This window comes from Chionomys nivalis, chromosome 9 (assembly GCF_950005125.1).
Source record: "Chionomys nivalis chromosome 9, mChiNiv1.1, whole genome shotgun sequence".
Taxonomy (NCBI): Eukaryota; Metazoa; Chordata; class Mammalia; order Rodentia; family Cricetidae; genus Chionomys; species Chionomys nivalis.
Window position 1 is genome coordinate 53,028,866 of NC_080094.1, and position 20,248 is coordinate 53,049,113.

Genomic DNA, 20,248 nt, shown 5'->3' on the forward strand with positions numbered 1-20,248 from the left:
AGATAAGGTAGTGACAATTTAGGTTTTTTGGGATACGTGACATGATAAACTTTGTTTCACCCACAATCCCCCAGTGACTGCTCAAGGAGAATACGTAAAAGGCCTGTTATCTTGACTTAATGCAAAACAACCAAAGGGCCACCCCAGGACCAAGCTCTCCAAGGTAACAGCCAGGTCAGCAGAAAGGTTATACAGCAACTTAGCATCTCTCTGGTCCCCTAGCATCCTTTCTCTCCCTTCTATGGACATTGATCCCAAGAATACTTCTTTCAAGGTAAACTCAGTCTCAGAATCTCTTTCCAAAGAAACCTGATCTGTGACAGGTAACATTGCAGGTGTGCAATGCTCACTGTGACAGGTCACAGTGCAGGTGTGCAGTGCTGACTGTGACAGGTCACAGTGCAGGTGTGCAGCGCTGACTGTGACAGGTAACAGGACCGTGGTACCCTGAGTGTCATGAGACCAAAGAGAAGTTCACTTTCCCCAAGTAACTTTTGCAGATTTCAAAACCCTGTACCTGTATAAGCCTGTGGTCACTTAGAGCCTTGCTCGAGGAAGCCCTCAGAACCCAACAGTTGAGCATTTCCCCAGCGGTCTCCAGTCGCTCTATGGCCTTGACGTAATGTCATGTTCAGTTGGCAGCAGGCAGTGGCAGACATCGTCAGTGGTGACATCTCATCCGGGCTTGCTGGGCAGGCCTGAGCAGACTGGTGTCACAGAGTTTGTAGGCTTACTGGAAGTTGCAGAGATGACATGAATGTGCCAGTGACCTTGCTGGGCAGGGGCTCTTGCACTCACCCCGCTGCCCAGCCAGGCTCCTCTCTCTGTGAAGGCTGAGTCATGGGTAAACCTGGAGCTCCGAAGACCGAGTCATCCTGCCCCCTCCTCTAGTGCATATTAGGAGATACGCGGCCAGGCTCAAGAGTTATTTATGGACAGGAGACACCTCTTGTGCCTTGTACTGTCGTGACTAGTATCTGTCACGTGAAATTATTAGACCCCCTGCAGGATAGGAGCACCACATAATAGTGCTCACAGCCTTGGGCCTGCTATAGAGGCAGTTTCTAGACTTAAGTAAACTTTGCTTAATTGTTCTTTCTGTTTACTTTGAGCAATGGCCCTGAGGTTTTGTTTTTTCTTCTCAATTACATAACCTAGTAACAAATATCTCAAACATCTACATTGGTAAAGTTACTCAAGTGTGATATCTCATGACTGGAGGTGAAGGCAATCAGGAGTTTGAGTCCAGTTTCTGCTATAAAGGGAATTTGAGACAAGCCTGGATTGCATAAAACCCTAACTCCAAAAAAAATCAATTAATTAAAATTAATTTTAAAACAAGCCTTTTTAAAGTAGATAAACATAGAATATGATAACTGTTATCACCTAACAGAATCAAAGGCTCTAGGTGTGTTCATGGGACATGAGATTATTTAGGCCATGGAAAACAGAGACACGGAGGGAAAATGACTTATCCAACATGCTTCCTCTCCTTACATCACCTGGGCTTCATCCAGTGCTTGCCCACTGTTGAACTCACAGAGCTGGCTTCCTGCTGTGGACCTGTCCTGCTCTTTCCCCCAAAGCGGGGTAATTGAATCCTCTCCCGGGAACCAGGTAGGGAAAGCAAGGAGAGACGGGAAGCAATGCTAAGACAGCAGTAGAACTGGGAAGCCTTGAGGAGTCCGATGTAGGCGGGAGGCAGAGGGCTGGGCCCACTTCCATCTTCACCTCCTAGAAACCAGAGTCCAGAGACCAGGATACGTGTTCTGGAACAGACTCCCTGCTACAGCAGAGTGGGCTCAGGGCAAGCCCGTCCTGTGAATTGGGTTTGGTGACACCTGCAGTCTTTGCTCTCTCATGGCCAAGCTCATAGCAAACGCGCAATGAGTTAAACGGGGTTTTCGGGCTCTGCATGCACATATGTGTCTGTGACCTCAGGTAGTTCTCTGACCTGAGCAAGGATTGCCAACGTTTCCGCGGCACGAACCTAGCATATGAACCTACCTAGATCAGTGTGCCATAGTGAGAATCACCCCAGCTCTTGGTGTTTTCACGTATAGTGGTGGGTGAGGCAAAGGGGCTTCTGTGTGTATTAAGGGTAAGTGAGAACAATATCTAAAGAAGCACCGATCTTCCCTCCCTCTGAACTCATGATATCCCATGGCAGCCCATGTGAGACAGTATGACTGGCAGATGACACTCACTGGCACTCCCCTGGCTTGAACTTCCTGGTAAACCAGCTGCTCTTCTAGCTGCAGCCTCAGAAATTCCTGGACAGGTTTTGTTGGTTAATAGCAAAGCAGAAAAGTGAGCTCCTGGGTCCAGAGCTCAGCAAGAGTTCCCCACTTCAAAGAAAATGTACAAGAATTTAGCGGGTGCCAAGGTTAGGAAAGCTGCGGCTCTGCTATCAGCATGTATGACCTCAAACTCGCTTTGCTGCAGATAGCTGGGCTGGACACAGTGTGGTTCTCCGGGGCAGAAAGCAGAAAATGCACCAGGAACTGTCACACTTTGCTCCACTCACGTGTCTCATCCTGCGAAGGCGAGCTAATGTGTTGGTTCCTCTGTGACATACAAACCCTTCACACAGTGTCCGTGCACAGACCCCAGACACACAGACCCTGACACTGGCCAGGAAACTGGAGAACCCTCAGTCTGCAGAAAGTTTAAATGTAAGCTGGAATAGTGGCCAAAAGCTGTCCCACCCCTGGTACCTGTCCTTTCCCATCCAGGCCTTGAAGAACAACTTGTTCCTGTCTTGCCTTTTCCATGAGGCTCTTTAGTGTTCATGTGCCGTGTCCCCATGCCTGGACTCTGATACTTTGGAATCACAGGGTCCTCTTTCCATAACCCCTCCATCTTACCCCCCCCTTCTCCCTCCATCGTACTCCACCCCTCCCCTCCATCTTACTCCCCCCTTCTCCCTCCATCTTACTCCACCCCTCCCCTCCATCTTTCTCCACCCCTCCCCTCCATCTCACCAATGCCTTCTCCCTCCCTTCTCTGAGAGCCCATAAAGGTTCTCATTTAACCCCATGGGGCCCAGAATGGAGAAAGTCATGGTTATTCATCCTCACGAAGCCTCCTTTAGTTTGGACTTCAGGATGGAGAAAGTGGAGGTTCATGATTGGGGCTGTCAACATGCTGCTTCCCTACCGCGGTGCACCATGTCTGACGCCATCCACGATTGGTTACAGTGAAGTGCCCTTCTGCCCGAGGCTGTTTATTACGAGGCAGAAAATGCAATTAACCTTAAGTGGTTTGGGTCACTGGCCCAGGCTTCCTTTCTCCTTGCTGCCTCTGTTCCCTTGTGAAAGAATAGTCAAAACAGAGACCCAGAATCAGGCATGCCGAGGAGCAAAACCATCCGAGTTCCCATCCTCGGCTGTCTGTGGGGACGGGTGCTCGGAGGCTCACGGATCGTCCTGTGCACCACACACAGAGAATAAAAGCCTTCACTTACATGCACCATTGATTTCAATATGTGTGTGCTGTTATGATTCATAAAATACAGAGTTACTTCTGAATGAGTGTTTATTAAGTTACTATGACCCAGTAACATCTTTGAGAAGAGACTACCCTCCGGGGGAGCTGGGGACGGGCTTGAGCACTCTGCCTGGGCTTCCTTGTCCTGAAGCTAAACAGGCTCCGGCTTGGAGCTCCGGCTTTGCGACTGAACAGCAATCACCTCTTAGCACAGCTACCTGTTTCTCCTGGGTAAGCAGTGACGTAGCATTTGTCTCCCACTTTTCCCTAACACAGGTTTCAGTGTGGTTGGAAATGAGCTTTTTCGGCCACTAGAATTCAGGCTAGCTGCTCACCAGGCAGTAACTACCGTGGCGCGAATAACGTTGGTAGAGGACGAAAACACCACACCCTGCCAGGGGCTTCTCTTCCATTCCAGCTGCCCCGAGGGAAATAGTAGCGTAGGCCTTGCTGCACAGGCTGAGTTGAACACATTTTTCCCCCACCTCATCCCCAGAGGACCCTAATTAGGATAGTAAGCCCATATTCCACAGCAACAAAGAAGGAGTGGACAGACCCTGCCCCAAGAGACGATTGCCACTGGTGGCGTCCTTTTAAGGACTTGGCTTGTGACCCGCCACCCAGAAGTCTCAGGGTGACTCTTGGCCTCTGTTCTGTTTCTGCTGGGAGACCAGAGTGTAGGATGGAAGCTCCTGCTTCAAGAATATGTTGTAAGAGGGAGCATCTGTCAGTAGAAGGGCAGTGGGGGGGGCACCTCCATATCGCTTCCTCCTTTAAGCTGCCAGGTACTCATCTTTCAGCTTCGGCAAGAATAAACTCCTTAAGACCTTTGCTGGAAGACGTAGCACCCCGCCCTAGATCTTCTATAGTGTAGGGTAAGCCAGCGGAAGAGAGGAGGTGAAGAATGAGCCTTGCGTGAAAATCTTAATAATGTACCTGTTGTTGGAGCAGGACCAGGCCCTTCTCTGATTGCCCGTGGACCAGGCCATGTCACCGGTTAAGGTCTTTGGCACTTGTAAGATATTGGCAATTGGTCAATGTACCAAAGAGCATCTGAGGTGAGCTGCAGAGCAGCTTGGGACAGTTGCAAAGACAGAAGCTTTGCAGGGCTCCAGATATGACTTACAGTGGCCCATAAGTCATGCTCCTCCTGGCTTGCCGAGGGTACCCAGACAAGCCTGGGAAGTAGAAGGTCTGAGTTATATTTTATGTAACCTTTCAGCCAGGCTACCTTCTCTTTATTGTGTAGTTTATTCAACAGATACGATGAAGCCCTACCCATCTTGCCTAAGACCTTGTGCTGAGTTCTGGGGAAGGCTGCTCAAAAGAAGCAGGCGAGAGAGAAAGAAGGGAAGAAGTCAGCAAGATAACGGAGTACTGTGGGCGTCATGAGGGACATAAATAGGAAAGCAAGGTGCAGAGTTCGGGCAGCAGCCATTCTAAGGCCCTTTGCAGGGGTGCTTTGGCACCAGGACCTCAGAATGGCAGGGCAAACAGGGCTACAAGAATTGTGTCCCAGGCAGGAATGCAAAGGCGCTGGAACAAAAGAACTTCAGTCTGCTCGGGAGCGGGAAGGCTGTTGCTGGAGTGGGGTGGAGAGAGATTTGGTAGGTGCCACACCAACTCCAGTGTCGTCTGTGTGACATGACATATGTCATTATGCCGGACGGGAGCTACGTGTCCTATGGGACTAGACTTCCTGGAGGTCAAGGGCAGACAGCCTGGTATTAGCCACCACTGAGGCATAAACAGGTTTCTCGAGTACCTGGCTATACGGATTATGAGCTTTGCACAATCTCTTTCATAATAATGATAGTCTTTATATATACAAGACAAGGATCATTCTCTTCAGGAACAGCTCTGGGATAAGGAAGCACAGTATGGGAATGTATAGACTACAGCAGAACCTTTGTCATACACAGAGTGTATGATGAGCAAAGGAATAGATGGGTTAACGTTGGTAGACAAAGACTGTTATATTATACTTTGAACTTTATAGATAGGCTTGCTAGATCCCAACCCCCATGATGTCTGCTGCATAAGAAGGTACTAAAAAGTATATCTCAACAGGTGCAGAGAACTGATTTGGTCACTAGATGAAATAAAGGGTTAGGAAGAGGAAGGGCCATGATAGCGATAATGAGACAGAAACTTTCTATTCATAAGATGAAACCACTTGCCTGAGGTTTACATCCCAAGGACAAGATTTCCTCTTCTAAGGATGCTTTATGTCTAACACCTGTTCCTGATAATGTACTTTTCTTAAGTATCACTGATGTGACTAAAAGAAGCTTTCATACTGTGCCAACCAATGACACATGACCTTCTTTTTTTTTTTTTTTTTTTATTATATATTTTTTTTTATTCTTTTTTAATTAAAATTTCCAACTGCTCCCCGTTTCCCATTTCCCTCCCCTCCTCCCACACATTGCCCCCTCCCCCCTCTCCCCTCCCCTATCCCCACTCCTCTTCTCCTCCCCCCAGTCCATTCCCCCTCCCTCTCGCTACTGAAGAGCAGTCCAAATTCCCTGCCCTACAGGAAGACCAAGGTCCTCCCACTTCCATCCAGGCCCAGGAAGGTGAGCATCAAAACAGGCTAAGCTCCCACAAAGCCAGTTCATGTATTAGGATCGAAACCTAGTGCCATTGTCCTTGGCTTCTCATCAGCCTTCATTGTCCGCCATGTTCAGAGAGTCCAGTTTCAACCCATGCTTATTCAGTCCCAGTCCAGCTGGCCTTGGAGAGCTCCCAATAGATCAGTTCCACTGTCACTGTGGGTGGGTGCACGCCTCGTGGTCCTGATTTCCTTGCTCATGTTCTCCCTCCTTCTGCTCTTCATTTGGACCTTAAGAGCTCAGACGGTTGATCCAAATTGGGTCTCTGTCTCTCTCTCGATCCATCGCCAGATGAAAGTTCCTGTGCCATTCTCCTTGGCCTCTCGTCAGCTCTCATTGTCCGCCACATTCCGAGAGTCCGGTTTTATCCCATGTTTTTTTCAGTAGCAGTCCAGCTGACCTTGGTGAGCTCCCAATAGATCGGCCCCACTGTCTCAGTGGTTGGGTGCACCCCTCATGGTCCTGACTTCCTTGTTCATGTTCTCTCTCCTTCTGCTCCTCATTATAACCTTGGGAGCTCAGTCCGGTGCTCCAGTGTGGGTCTCTGGCTCTATCTCCATCCATCGCTAGATGAAGGTTCTATGGCGATATGCAAGATATTCATCAGTAAGATTATAGGATAGGTTCATTTCAGGTTCCCTATCCTCAGGTGCCCCAATGAACTAACTGGGGACATTGCCCTGGGCATCTGGTAGCCATTCCAAGTTCAAGTCTCTTGTCACCCCTTAGGTGGCTCCCTTACCTAAGGTATGAGTTTCCCTGCTCCCCTATCCAACCTTTCTTTATCCCCATTCACCCCGATTCCCCCAGTTCCCCTCATCCTCTCCTTCACACTTTTCTCTCCCCATCACCCCTCATCCCCATCCCACCCCACCCCCAAGATTCCAATTTTTTGCCCATCAGTCATGACTATTTCCCATAGCTGGGAGGATATCTATATGTTTTCCCTTGGGTTTACCCTCTTGTTTAGCTTCTTTAGGATCACAAATTATAGACTCAGTGGCCCCTATCCATGGCTAGAAACCAATTATGAGTGAGTACATCCCATGTTCTTCTTTTTGGGTCTGGGTTACCTCACTAAGGATCGTATTTTCTATTTCCATCCATTTGCATGCAAAATTCGAGAAGTCATTGTTTTTTACCGCAGAGTAGTACTCTAATGTGTATATATTCCACACTTTCTTCATCCATTCTTCCATTGAAGGGCATCTAGGTTGCTTCCAGGTTCTGGCTATTACAAATAATGCTGCTATGAACATAGTTGGACAAATGCTTTTGTCATATGATAGGGCATCTCTTGGGTATATTCCCAAGAGTGGTATTGCTGGGTCCAGGGGTAGGTTGATCCCAATTTTTCTGAGAAACCGCCACACTGATTTCCAAAGTGGTTGCACAAGTTTGCAGTCCCACCAGCAATGGATGAGGGTACCCCTTTCTCCACAACCTCTCCAGCAAAGGCTATCCTTGGTGTTTTTGATTTTAGCCATTCTGACAGGTGTAAGATGATATCTCAAAGTTGTTTTGATTTGCATTTCTCTGATCGCTAAGGAGGTTGAGCATGACCTTAAGTATCTTTTGGCCATTTTAACTTCTTCTGTTGAGAATTCTCTGTTCAGTTCAGTGCCCCATTTTTTAATTGGGTTAATTATCCTTTTAAAGTCTAGTTTCTTGAGTTCTTTATATATTTTGGAGATCAGACCTTTGTCTGTTGCGGGGTTGGTGAAGATCTTCTCCCAGTCAGTAGGCTGCCTTTTTGTCTTAATGACAGTGTCCTTTGCTTTACAGAAGCTTCTCAGTTTCAGGAGGTCCCATTTATTCAATGTTGTCCTTAATGTCTGTGCTGCTGGGGTTATACATAGGAAGCGATCTCCAGTGCCCATATGTTGTAGGGTACTTCCCATTTTCTCTTCTATCAGGTTCAGTGTGTTCAGATTGATATTGAGGTCTTTGATCCATTTGGACTTGAGTTTTGTGCATGGTGATAGATATGGGTCTATTTTCATTCTTCTACAGGTTGACATCCAATTGTGCCAGCACCATTTGTTGAAGATGCTTTCTTTCTTCCATTGTATACTTTTAGCTCCTTTATCAAAAATCAGTTGTTCATAGGTTTGTGGGTTAAAATCCGGGTCTTCTATACGATTCCATTGGTCGACTTCTCTGTTTTTATGCCAGTACCACGCTGTTTTCATTACTGTAGCTCTGTAATAGAGTTTGAAGTCAGGGATGGTAATGCCTCCAGAAGTTCCTTTATTGTATAAGATTGTTTTGGCTATCCTGGGTTTTTTGTTTCTCCATATAAAGTTGATTATTGTCCTTTCAAGATCTGTGAAGAATTTTGATGGGATTTTAATGGGGATTGCATTGAATCTATAAATTGCCCTTGGTAGAATTGCCATTTTTACTATGTTGATTCTCCCAATCCAAGAGCAAGGGAGATCCTTCCATTTTCTGGTATCCTCTTCAATTTCTTTCTTCAATGCCTTAAAGTTTTTGTCAAATAGATCTTTCACTTCCTTGGTTAGAGTTACCCCAAGATATTTTATGCTGTTTGTGGCTATCGTGAAAGGTGATGATTCTCTTATTTCTCTCTCTGCTTCCAGATCCTTTGTGTATAAGAGGGCGACTGATTTTTTGGAGTTGATCTTGTATCCTGCCACATTACTAAAGGCGTTTATCAGCTGTAGGAGTTCTTTGGAGGAGTTTTTGGGGTCGCTCATGTACACTATCATATCATCTGCAAATAATGCAAGTTTAACTTCTTCCTTTCCAATTTGAATCCCCTTTATCCCCTTATGTTGTCTTATTGCTATTGCTAAAACTTCGAGAACTATATTGAAGAGGTATGGAGAGAGTGGACAGCCTTGGCGTGTTCCTGATTTTAGTGGGATGGCTTTAAGTTTCTCTCCATTTAATTTGATATTAGCTGTCGGCTTGCTGTATATAGCTTTAATTATATTTAGGTATGACCCTTGTATCCCTAATCTCTCCAAGACTTTTATCATAAAGGGATGTTGAATTTTGTCAAATGCTTTTTCAGCATCTAATGAAACGATCATATGGTTTTTTTCTTTCAGTTTATTTATATGATGGATTACATTGATAGATTTGCGTATGTTAAACCAGCCCTGCATCTCTGGTATGAAGCCTACTTGATCATAATGGATAATTTTTCTAATGTGTTCTTGGATTCGGTTTGCCAGAATTTTGTTGAGGATTTTTGCGTCGATGTTCATGAGTGAGATTGGCCTGTAATTCTCTTTCTTGGTTGTGTCTTTGTGTGGTTTTGGTATCAGAGTTACTGTAGCTTCATAAAAGGAATTTGGCAATGACTCTTCTGTTTCTATATTGTGAAATACATTAAGGAGAATAGGTATTAGGTCTTCTTGGAAGTTCTGGTAGAATTCTGCATTGAAACCATCTGGTCCTGGACTTTTTTTGGAAGGGAGGTTTTTGATAACAGCTTCTAATTCTTCACGACTAACCGGTCTATTTAGGTTGTTCACCTGGTCCTGGTTTAACTTTGGTAAATGGTATTTATCTAAAAAAGCGTCCATTTCTTTTACATTTTCCAGTTTTGTGGCATACAGGCCTTTGTAGTAAGATCTAATGATTCTCTGAATTTCCTCTGTGTCTGTGGTTATGTCTCCCTTTTCATTTCTGATCTTATTAATTTGCAAATTCTCTCTCTGCCGTTTGATTAGTTTGGATAGGGGTTTATCAATCTTGTTGATTTTCTCCAGGAACCAGCTTTTTGATTCATTGATTCTTTCAATTGTTTTCTGTGTCTCTATTTTGTTGATTTCAGCCCTCAGTTTGATTATTTCCAGTCTTCTACCCCTTCTAGGTGAGTCTGCTTCTTTTTTTTCTAGAGCTTTCAGGTGGGCTGTTAAGTCTCCAATGTGTGCTTTCTCTGTTTTCTTTAAGTGGGCAGTTAGTGCTATGAACTTTCCTCTCAGAACTGCTTTCATAGTGTCCCATAGGTTTGAGTATGTTGTTTCTTTATTTTCATTGTCTTCAAGGAAGAGTTTAATTTCTTTCTTTATTTCTTCCTTAATCCAGGAATGGTTCAGTAGTTGACTATTCAGTTTCCATGAGTTTGTAGGCTTTCTGGGGGTAGCATTGTTGCAGAATTCTAGCTTTAATCCATGGTGATCTGATAAGATACAGGTGGTTATTAATATTTTTTTGTAACTGTGGATGTTTGCTTTGTTACCGAGTATGTGGTCGATTTTTGAGAAGGTTCCATGAGCTGCAGAGAAGAAGGTATATTCTTTCCTATTTGGGTGGAATATTCTATAGATGTCTGTTAAGTCCATTTGATTCATTACCTCCATTAATTCTCTTATTTCTCTGTTAGGTTTCTGTCTACTTGACCTGTCCATTGGTGAGAGAGGAGTATTAAAGTCTCCTACTATTAATGTGTGCGGTTTGATGGCTGCCTTGAGTTTTAACAATGTTTCTTTTACGTACGTGGGTGCTTTTATATTAGGGGCATAGATATTCAGGATTGAGACTTCATCCTGATGAATTGTTCCTGTTATGAGTAGAAAATGTCCCTCTCCATCTCTCCTGATTGATTTAAGTTTGAAGTCAACTTTGTTAGAAATTAGTATGGCCACCCCTGCTTGTTTCTTAGGTCCATTTACTTGATAAGCCTTATCCCAACCCTTTATTCTGAGTAGGTGCCTGTCTTTGTGGTTGAGGTGTGTTTCTTGTAAACAGCAGAATGTTGGATCCTGTTTTCGTATCCAATCTCTTAGTCTGTGCCTTTTTATAGGAGAGTTGAGTCCATTGACATTAAGTGATATTAATGACCAGTGGTTGTTAACTCCGGTCATTTTTTAAGTTGGAAATTTTGTGTGTTCCCCTTCTTTGTGTTGCGCTGGTGAAGGGTCTCTAGTTGTCTGAGATATTGTGGTCATTGTTGGACTCCTTGGTTAGTGATTTTCCTTCTATTACTTTCTGTAAGGCTGGATTTGTGGCTACGTATTGTTTAAATTTGTTTTTATCCTGGAAAATTTTGTTTTCTCCATTTATAGTGAACGAAAGCTTGGCTGGGTATAGTAGTCTGGGCTTGCATCCATGGTCTCTTAGTTTCTGCAGTACATCTATCCAGGACCTTCTGGCTTTCATGGTTTCCATAGAGAAGTCAGGTGTAAGTCTGATAGGTTTACCTTTATAAGTAACTTGGCCTTTTTCCTTTGCTGCTCTTAGTATTCTTTCTTTATTCTGTATGCTTTGTGTTTTGATTATTATATGGCGAGAGGATGTTTTTTTTTGATCCAGCCTATTCGGTGTTCTGTATGCTTCTTGAATCTTCATAGGTATATCTTTCTTTAGGTTGGGAAAGTTTTCTTCTATAATTTTATTAAATATATTTTCTGGACCGTTGAGCTGCGCTTCTTCTCCTTCTTCTATTCCTATTATTCTTAGGTTTGGTCTTTTTATTGTGTCCCATATTTCCTGAATGTTTTGTGATGAGAATTTGTTGGCCTTGCTGTTTTCTTTGATCAGCGTGTTTATTTTCTCTATGGTATCCTCAGAATCTGAGATTCTTTCTTCTATCTCTTGTATTCTGTTGGTTATGCTTGCTTCTGTAGTCTCTATTCGTTTACCTAGATTTTCCCTGTCCAGCTGACCTTCTGTTTGTGTTTTCTTCTTTGCCTCCATTTCAGGTTTTAAGTCTTGAACTGTTTCCATTATCTGTTTGATTGTTTTTCCTTGGTTTCCTAGGGTATCATTCACTGATTTACTCAATTCTTCAAACTTTCTGTTATACTTCTCATCCATTTCTATAAGGGCATTTTTTACATGTTGTTTAAGGGCGTCAATCACTTTCATAAAGTCAATTTTATCTACTTCTTCATGATTAAGGTGTTCATGTCCACCTGTTGGGAGGTCGCTGGGTTCTGGTGGTTTCATATAGTTTTTCAGATTGTTAGGTGAATTCTTGCATTGGCGCCTGCCCATCTCTTTCTCTGAATGCTCCCCTCTGGATCTTCTTTTACCGGATCAGGTCTCCTTGCCTACTGATGTACCTTCCAAGTGATGGCTCTCTGCAGTGCTAGTCTCCTGGTGTTATAGTGATGTCTCTCCTTGCTTGTTGCAGGCAGGCCAGTGAGACAAAGGAGGTCTCGCCTGCCTACTTGCCCTGAGGATTTGCCCCCAGCGCCAGACAGACTGAGCTGGATGGTGTTATGTGTCCAAAGAGGAAAGGGGACAGAAGGAAGAAGGGTTCTGGATGCAAGCTGGGTGGGACAAGAAGAGAGAGGCAGTATGGGGGGGTAGAGCCCCTGCAGGGAGCCCGGGGAGTATAGGGAGGGGGATGAGGGACTTCAGAGTTCCCTGTCCAGGGCTGCTTCCGCCGCCACTGGTCACAAACTCACCGCCCTGCTGTCTCTCCTGGTGCCGAGATCAGATCTCCGTGCAGGTTGGGTAGTTCGTAAACAAAGCGCCTACCTTGGTTGGTGCAGGCGGGCCAGTGAGACAAAGGAGGTCTCGCCTGCCTACTTGCCCTGAGGGTTTGCCCCCAGCGCCAGACAGACTGAGCTGGATGGTGTTATGTGCCCAAAGAGGAAAGGGGACAGAAGGAAGAAGGGTTCTGGATGCAAGCTGGGTGGGACAAGAAGAGAGAGGCAGTATGGGGGGGTAGAGCCCCTGCAGGGAGCCCGGGGAGTATAGGGAGGGGATGAGGAACTTCAGAGTTCCCTGTCCAGGGCTGCTTCCGCCGCCACTGGTCACAAACTCACCGCCCTGCTGTCTCTCCTGGTGCCGAGATCAGATCTCCGTGCAGGTTGGGTAGTTCGTAAACAAAGCGCCTACCTTGGTTGGTGCAGGCGGGCCAGTCGACACATGACCTTCTGATTTGTTCTTTGTTTGAATACTATATAATGAAAACATGAATTCAGTAAAATCACAGCAGATTCCAACCACTCTCTTGTGTGTTGTGTCTGTCTGTCATTCGCCGAACTTGTGCCTTCCTGTTACCAGGACCCTGCTTCTCCCACGGTCTGAGTGGCTCCCCTGAGCCGGTCCGTGGTAGGTGGGTTCAGAAAGAAGCAAGAACTAGGCTATTCAGGACATTACAGCCCTGGCCAGGCTTAGGCCTTTATTCTGGAGTTGGGAAGACACTGAGTGTGTTAAGCAGAAGTGAGTAGTGTAACTAAAGATCACTGCCACACTGTTTGTAATAGATTAGGAAGAATCTCCATTAATGTGACCTGGGTGGATGACATTAGGTTCATTAGACTGCTTACAGTGGTTGAAAACTCTGAGATATATAGTAGTCTGTGTGGACTACTATAGAAGGGTTTGCAAAATAGCTCCAGGAGAAGACCCAAAAAAGCCAAGAAATCGAATATATAATTAAGGTGTAGCATGAAGTCCAGGGCAAAAGAGCACGTATGAGCCCCTGGATTCCCAGTACTAGAAAAAAATGTGTTATAAATGTATTTTAAGGGCCAGCAAAATTGCTCAGCAGATAAGGGGACCTGCCACTAAGCCAAGTTTCAGCCCCTGGGCTCATGTGGCGGGAAGAGAGCTGACTCCTGGAAGTTGTCCTCTGACCTCCACACATTCGCCATGGTATACACACACACACACACACACACACACACACGTATATATGTGTATATATATACATATATATATATATATGAGGGAAGGGTATGCATTATATATAACTAAAAAGAGGCAATATCCATACTTATAGATGTACTTATGTATAGACTTTTACATAACAGTCTATTTGTAGGCTGATCCTAGGAAGACCATGGGGGTTCGGAGGGGATAGAAACCAACTTTATAGCATATTCTTTTGTACATTTGAGCAGCTTAGTCTGTGCTTATCTTATTCAGCAAACAAGGCCCGATACCTAAGTCATGATCACTCTGGTTACTGTGTGAAGAAGGGCTGAGCAGGGAGGGCAAGAGTGAAAAGAGAATGCACTGGAAGGCTCAGGAAGTATTCCAGCTGCAGGACAGCTGTGGTTTGACCTATGGAATTTGGCAATGGGGACGAAAAACAGTGGATGAATTCAAGAATTCTGATATCTCTGTGGTAGAAAGTTGTTGACTTTGTCCCAGGTGCTAAAAGCCTCCAAATGCCAGAGAATATGTGAAACATCACACTGTGCAAGACACTTATGGGTGTACACTACCTTCATATCCACATGCAGTTCATAAATCATCCTTATAATCATAAAAACAAAATCAAAAGCGAGCTATCACAGTGCTATAAGGTTGCTGTCCACCTAGTCTGGCCAAGTCAGTGAGCTTCAGATTCCATGTGTGCATGTACACACACACAATACACAGATGTACTCATACATACATGCACACACACACATACATACACACAGTTCACTCTAAAGAGTTGCACACAAATGCATATTGTGCACACACATGCACACACCTTATGCTACACAGGCACAAGTCACCCTCAAGAGTATGCATTTCTCAATGGAGTTTTCTTTCTTTGCAGAGAGATGCCAAAGGCCAGTACCTGTTTGACCTCCTTTGCCACCACCTGAACCTGCTTGAGAAAGACTACTTTGGGATTCGTTTTGTGGACCCAGATAAGCAGCGGGTAAGTGTCAGGGTCTGGACCAGCCCGGACCATAAATTACTTTTCAGACCAGAGGGGAGGCGTGGGAAGAATAAAGACACAACTCACATAGCTTTATCGGGAGGGAGTTTCTCAGAGATCCCTCATGAAATCCTGAGTTCACATCCTGAAAATTCACCCATGTTTATTCTCCAAACAGTTTTTATACCAAAACATAAACTGAGGGGAAAATTCATTAGCATTCTGTTTCCTAGGTAGCCAGGAGGATGACTGTGGTCATGTCCACACCTTTCTATGCCCTCTCTGTCATGTCTTCCTGTCTATGCCTGCTCTGTCACGTAGACTGAAATAACATCTCTTTCCAGGCCATCTCCAGAATTACAAAAAAGGAGCAGAATGACATTAGCATATCCTGACCCTTTGTTTAGGATGGCGTCAGTTTGTCTCGAAAGGCCAGGTGACCACCTCCTATGTGGCAGGTGAAAACTGTGGCCTGAAATTCTGGTCACCATAATGTAGAAATATGGGCCTGTATAATATGGCCCTACAATCCACTCTCTTATTAATTTTAATAAAATCTGTGCTTCTGCAACAGAACAGATGATTATGTCTATCTTAGGCAAAGACTTCTCCATTTACCCAAATTTACCCACCTTCAGAAACCAGGTATCTTTTATACGAGCTCCTGTCTTAGGCACCTGGGGAGGAGAAGCTTCAAACCCATCACTGACTACTGATCTCTGCAAAGGAAAGAGATTAAGGGAGAGAAATACTTTTGGGCTCTTGTCTTGGAGCCATGCTTTCTTGTCAGGAGAAATCATAATGTTTTATGAATAATCATGTTCCTAAAGACTGTAGTCTTCTATTTAAAGGAGAGGAAGCTTGCCTGGCTGAAAATGTTTCTTCAGCTGGTCTAGAGCATGTCTTAAATTTTAAATTGTACCAAAATCTAAAATTCTTAACATATACATTAAACCTAAACATTTACAGGGCATGTCAAACCTTTCTCAACATCTTATAAGCAGTTACAAACATTATCAGGTCAATACCACTATTAACAATAAATCCACAATTAAATCCAAACATTTATAGGGCACGACAAACTTTCCTCAACATCTTATAAGCAGTTACAAACGTTATTAGGTCAATGCCATAATTCTATAATGGGAATTAACGATAAATCCATAATTTAACATATCACAATTTTTTTAAATCCATATTAATCAAAAGACAGGAAAAGCTTTGTTGATGGGTGAGAGTCCAGTGACATTGCTGCTATCAAGTACCAGTTCCAGTCTCTGAGCAGCAGTTAAACCCTTAGGCTGCCCCCTTCTTAAGTGAAGAGGGGTTTCAGTCATTCCTTATTTTGAGTCTTTCTTTCCCTAAGGGGAAAGCTTAGGTCTTAGTTCTCAGGTCCAATATTTTAATGAAGGTGAGTTCTGTGTCCCAGAGATTAAAACAGTCAGATGTTCATTCTGCATCTCAGCTCCAAAACAAACAGGATTCAGACTGCAGAAAACTGTAGTCATCACACAGCAGGGCCTCCGGATCTGTGTGTCCCCAGTGTCTGGAAGCAGCTCAGCATCTGTCCCTCAGAGCAGCATGGTACCCTGAAGTACAGAGTGGAGATCCCATGATCAGTGACTTCTCTCTGAGGGGGCAGGAAAGACTGGACCACGGGCTCCTCTCCTCCTTTCCTTCTGACTCCTCTAAGGGGCTTTATCAGCTACGATGTCATCAGGTCTGCACTCCTTTACTGTGCATGCAGTCATCTCATCCAGCTCTATTTTTTTCTGTGAAAAAAGCACAAACACATCCTTGACCCCAAATTAATATAAGCCGGGTTTTTTTATAATTTATTGCAAGGGCCTTTTCACCTTGCCTTAGTAAAGGTCACCTTGGTGTCACCAGGTCAGATCTGTCTGCAACTTTTATCCTTTTAAGTTGTTTTCGAGGAGCCATGGCACACTCCACAATTTTTCATTATTAACCATATATGCAGTTCTTCCATTGGAAGAGTCTTTTGTAAAATTTTAGCATAACATCTTTCCAGGGATCTTTAGCTATAACATTAGCTAAATATAGTTGTGCAAACAGCAGCAACAATCAGCTAGGAAAAATTATTACTCTGGCCTTTAAATTGAGCAAGTACAATTGTCTAAGAATCACTATCTTAAACTTATTAATTAATCTATTGCTTAGTAAAAGAAACATTGATCATAGTCAGTTCTCTGCTAAAACATCTCCTAGACTCCATCCTGCTCTTCTGTATTAGACAAGCTGCTGCTTTAAATTAAGAGTTTAATATCTTAACTGGCAAAATGAGAAGGTGTAGTCATAAAAACCATTCTGTTTTTCTATAAAACTGCTGTAGGATAAGTTTTGTATTTAATATACATGTTTGCTAAGGCTTAATCAAAATTAATATAATGTACTTGCAGATTATATACTCTACCTGCTGATCTATAATCCACCTGCTTGAGTGCCTGTTTGGCAGCTCCTATAAGCTCTCTATTGGAAATTGGCTCGTTGCTCCCTTTAAGAATTTTACTTAGTGGCTCAAGATCTCCCAATAAGAATATTTTAATTAAGGCTTTAGCCAATGTATATCTAATTAGAAGTTTGTAAACTATCCTCCTCTTAAGTTGCAAGTCTGCCTAACTGATAGGAAAATGGAAAAAGGAAAGCATAGTCAACTAATGATGCTGGCCTAATTAGATTTCAACATGTAGAAGAATGAAAACAGTTCCATACTCATCTCTATGCACAAAACTGAAATCCAAATGAATCAAAGACCGCAACATAAAACCAACCACATTGAACCTCACAGAAGAAAAAGTTAGAAGTACACCTGAATGCACTGGTGCATCTCAGTTACAGTCTCAGTGGCGTGGACATTGAGAGAAACAATAAATGAGATTTCATAAAACTGAGGGGCTTCTGTATAGCAAAGGACATAGTCAACAAGACATAATATCAGCCTATTATGGGATATGGTACAGACCTAAACTGAAAACTCTCAACAGATGAACTTAAAATGACTGAAAGACACCTAAAAATTACTCAACATCCTTGGCCATTAGAGAAATGCAAATCTAAACAACTCTGAGATTCCATCTTATCCTTGTAAAAATGACCAAGTTTAAAAATACTGCTGATAATTTATGCTGAAGAGAATGTGGAGTAAAGAAAGAAACTCCTCCAATGCTGGTGGGAGTGCAAATTGGCACAACCACTTTGGATTCTAGTGTGGCAATTTCTCAGAAAATTAGGCAACAACCTACCTTAAAACTCAGCAATCCACAAAAGATGCCCAACCATACCATAAGGACATGTGCTCAACTATGTTCATAGCAGAATTCTTTTGTCATAGCCAGAATCTGAAAACAGACTAAATGCATCTCTTCTACGCATATGATAAATGAGTTGAGATAGAAATCAGAGAAACATCACCCTTTATAAATAGCTACCAAAAGCAATCTGCAGATTCAAAGCAAATTAAAATTATAGAAAAATTCTTTACAAACCTCGAAAGAACAACCCTCAACTTCATAAGGGAAACAAAACTCAGGATAGCCTGAACAATCCTACAATCCTGTACAATCAAGGAACTTCTGAATGCATTACAATCCCTGACTTTAAACTTCACTACAGATCCACAGTACGGAAAACCGCATGATACTGACATAAAAACAGAAGGCCAAAGGTACTGATATCAGTCCACACATCTACAAACTACAGATTTTTGACAAAGAAGCAAAATTGTGAAATGTAAAAAAGAAGCATATTTAACCTGCTTGTTTATTTTTTACAGACCTTTTACTGGCCTGAAACTGCAGTTCCCTGAGGCTACTTTTTTGCAAACTTGCCTCTGCTCCTAGTTGAAGCAGGGACACGCGGTGGGGGGCTGGACACGTGCTCCCTCAGTCCGCAGCTTGGCTTTGTCTTTCTGGGTACTAGGGACCGGGTGGTGCGGGCCCTGCTTTTTAAGTTTAAAAGTCCCATCAGTGACTGATATGTTTACAGGCTCTCTATGTCTGCCATTGTAGCTGCTTTGAGAACGTAGCGTGCGTCACAAGCTCTGGCAGGTGTCGCTGCACCGATTCTTACTATCTTTTTTAACTTGTAATCATAAAGTTAGGAGAATTCCTCTGAATCCTCTCCTCTGTTCTTTGGCCAACTCTGGGCTGCTGACTGTGTGGAGTTAAATTTGCTCTCCAAACTTACTGTCTCCTGCTTGCCTTTCACCCGCAGGTGGGTTAGATTCAGCTGGCTATGGTGCCTGCACCTGGCACCTCAATCTCAGTGGTAACTTAGACAATTCTTGAGCCAAATGCTGTATTTCCTTCACCTTTCCTACCCATTTAGCAGTGATAAAAGTCGTATCACGCTTACAGATTCTAAATATCTCTGCCTTTGTTTCTCCTCCACTTTAACTTCCCTTAGCTATCAACATACATAACTGAATACTCTTTCCTTATCGTATATATATATATAACTTATTATTTACACATTTTTACTCCTGATTTAAATTTCCCTCTTCTCGATACTTCTTTAAATTCTATTCTCTATTTTTGAGCGCTCATTACTCACGTATCTACCCGTGGTGCAATTTTTTTCTCACATTCTCCTCCGGACGTCTGATCACTTCTCCCATGGTTTTGGGGGTTCACCAATCAGTCCCACATCCAGGCACCATTATGCCAGGGTCTGGACCAGCCTGGACCATAAATTACTTCTCAGACCAGAGGGGAGGCATGGGAAGAATAAAGACACAACTCACATAGCTTTATCGGGAGGGAGTTTCTCAGAGATCCCTCATGAAATCCTGAGTTCACATCCTGAAAATTCACCCATGTTTATTCTCCAAACAGCTTTTATACCAAAACATAAACTGAGAAGGAAATTAATTAGCATTCTGTTTCCTAGGTAGCCAGGAGGATGACTGTGGTCGCATCCACACCTTTCTATGCCCTCTCTGTCACGTCTTCTGTCTATGCCTGCTCTGTCACGTAGACTGAATTAACATCTCTTTCCAGGCGATCTCCCAGAATTACAAAAAAGGAGCAGAGTGACATTAAGCATATCCTGACCCTTTGCTCAGAATGGCGTCAGTTTGTCTCAAAAGGCTAGGTGACCACCTCCAATGTGGCAGGTGAAAACTGACCTGAAATTCTAGCCACCATACAATGTAGAAATATGGGCCTGTATAATATGGCCCTATAGGTAAGTCAAAATTCAAAGCACAAATGGAGCACAGGGATAGTTAATAGGTCTGGAGTCTTTGGTTGTGTGTGACCCATATTCAAAGTTTAGCCTCAGGAGTCAGGGACCAGCTAGCCCCTGTATTTGGTGACATCACTTCACAGCATAGCACTGAACTCGAAAGTCACCTGAACCAGAGTTCAACTGAGGAAACCTGGCATTTCACAGTTACCAGAAAGGCAGCCTCGAGAACTTAAGCAATTTGCCCATGGATGCCCACTAGAGATGTAGCTGGTAGGCTAGTGTTGGGGTCCTGGAGCCCTGTGCACATAGTGGGCATCTCTTGCTTCCTTTCCAGTAAGTGGGCTGC

The 20,248-nt window shown here is 43.7% G+C and overlaps 1 protein-coding gene across 5 annotated transcripts in view; it reads left to right on the forward strand.

Annotated features, from left to right (window-relative positions):
* The window catches only part of Frmd5 (FERM domain containing 5), a 294,015-nt gene that overhangs the window by 227,082 nt on the left and 46,685 nt on the right, over positions 1-20,248 (forward strand). For all 5 annotated transcript variants that reach the window (XM_057781453.1, XM_057781455.1, XM_057781454.1 and 2 more), the window contains one exon: positions 14,590-14,694. In XM_057781453.1, the coding sequence (XP_057637436.1) occupies positions 14,590-14,694 (105 nt within the window). The remainder of the gene's footprint in view (positions 1-14,589; positions 14,695-20,248) is intronic.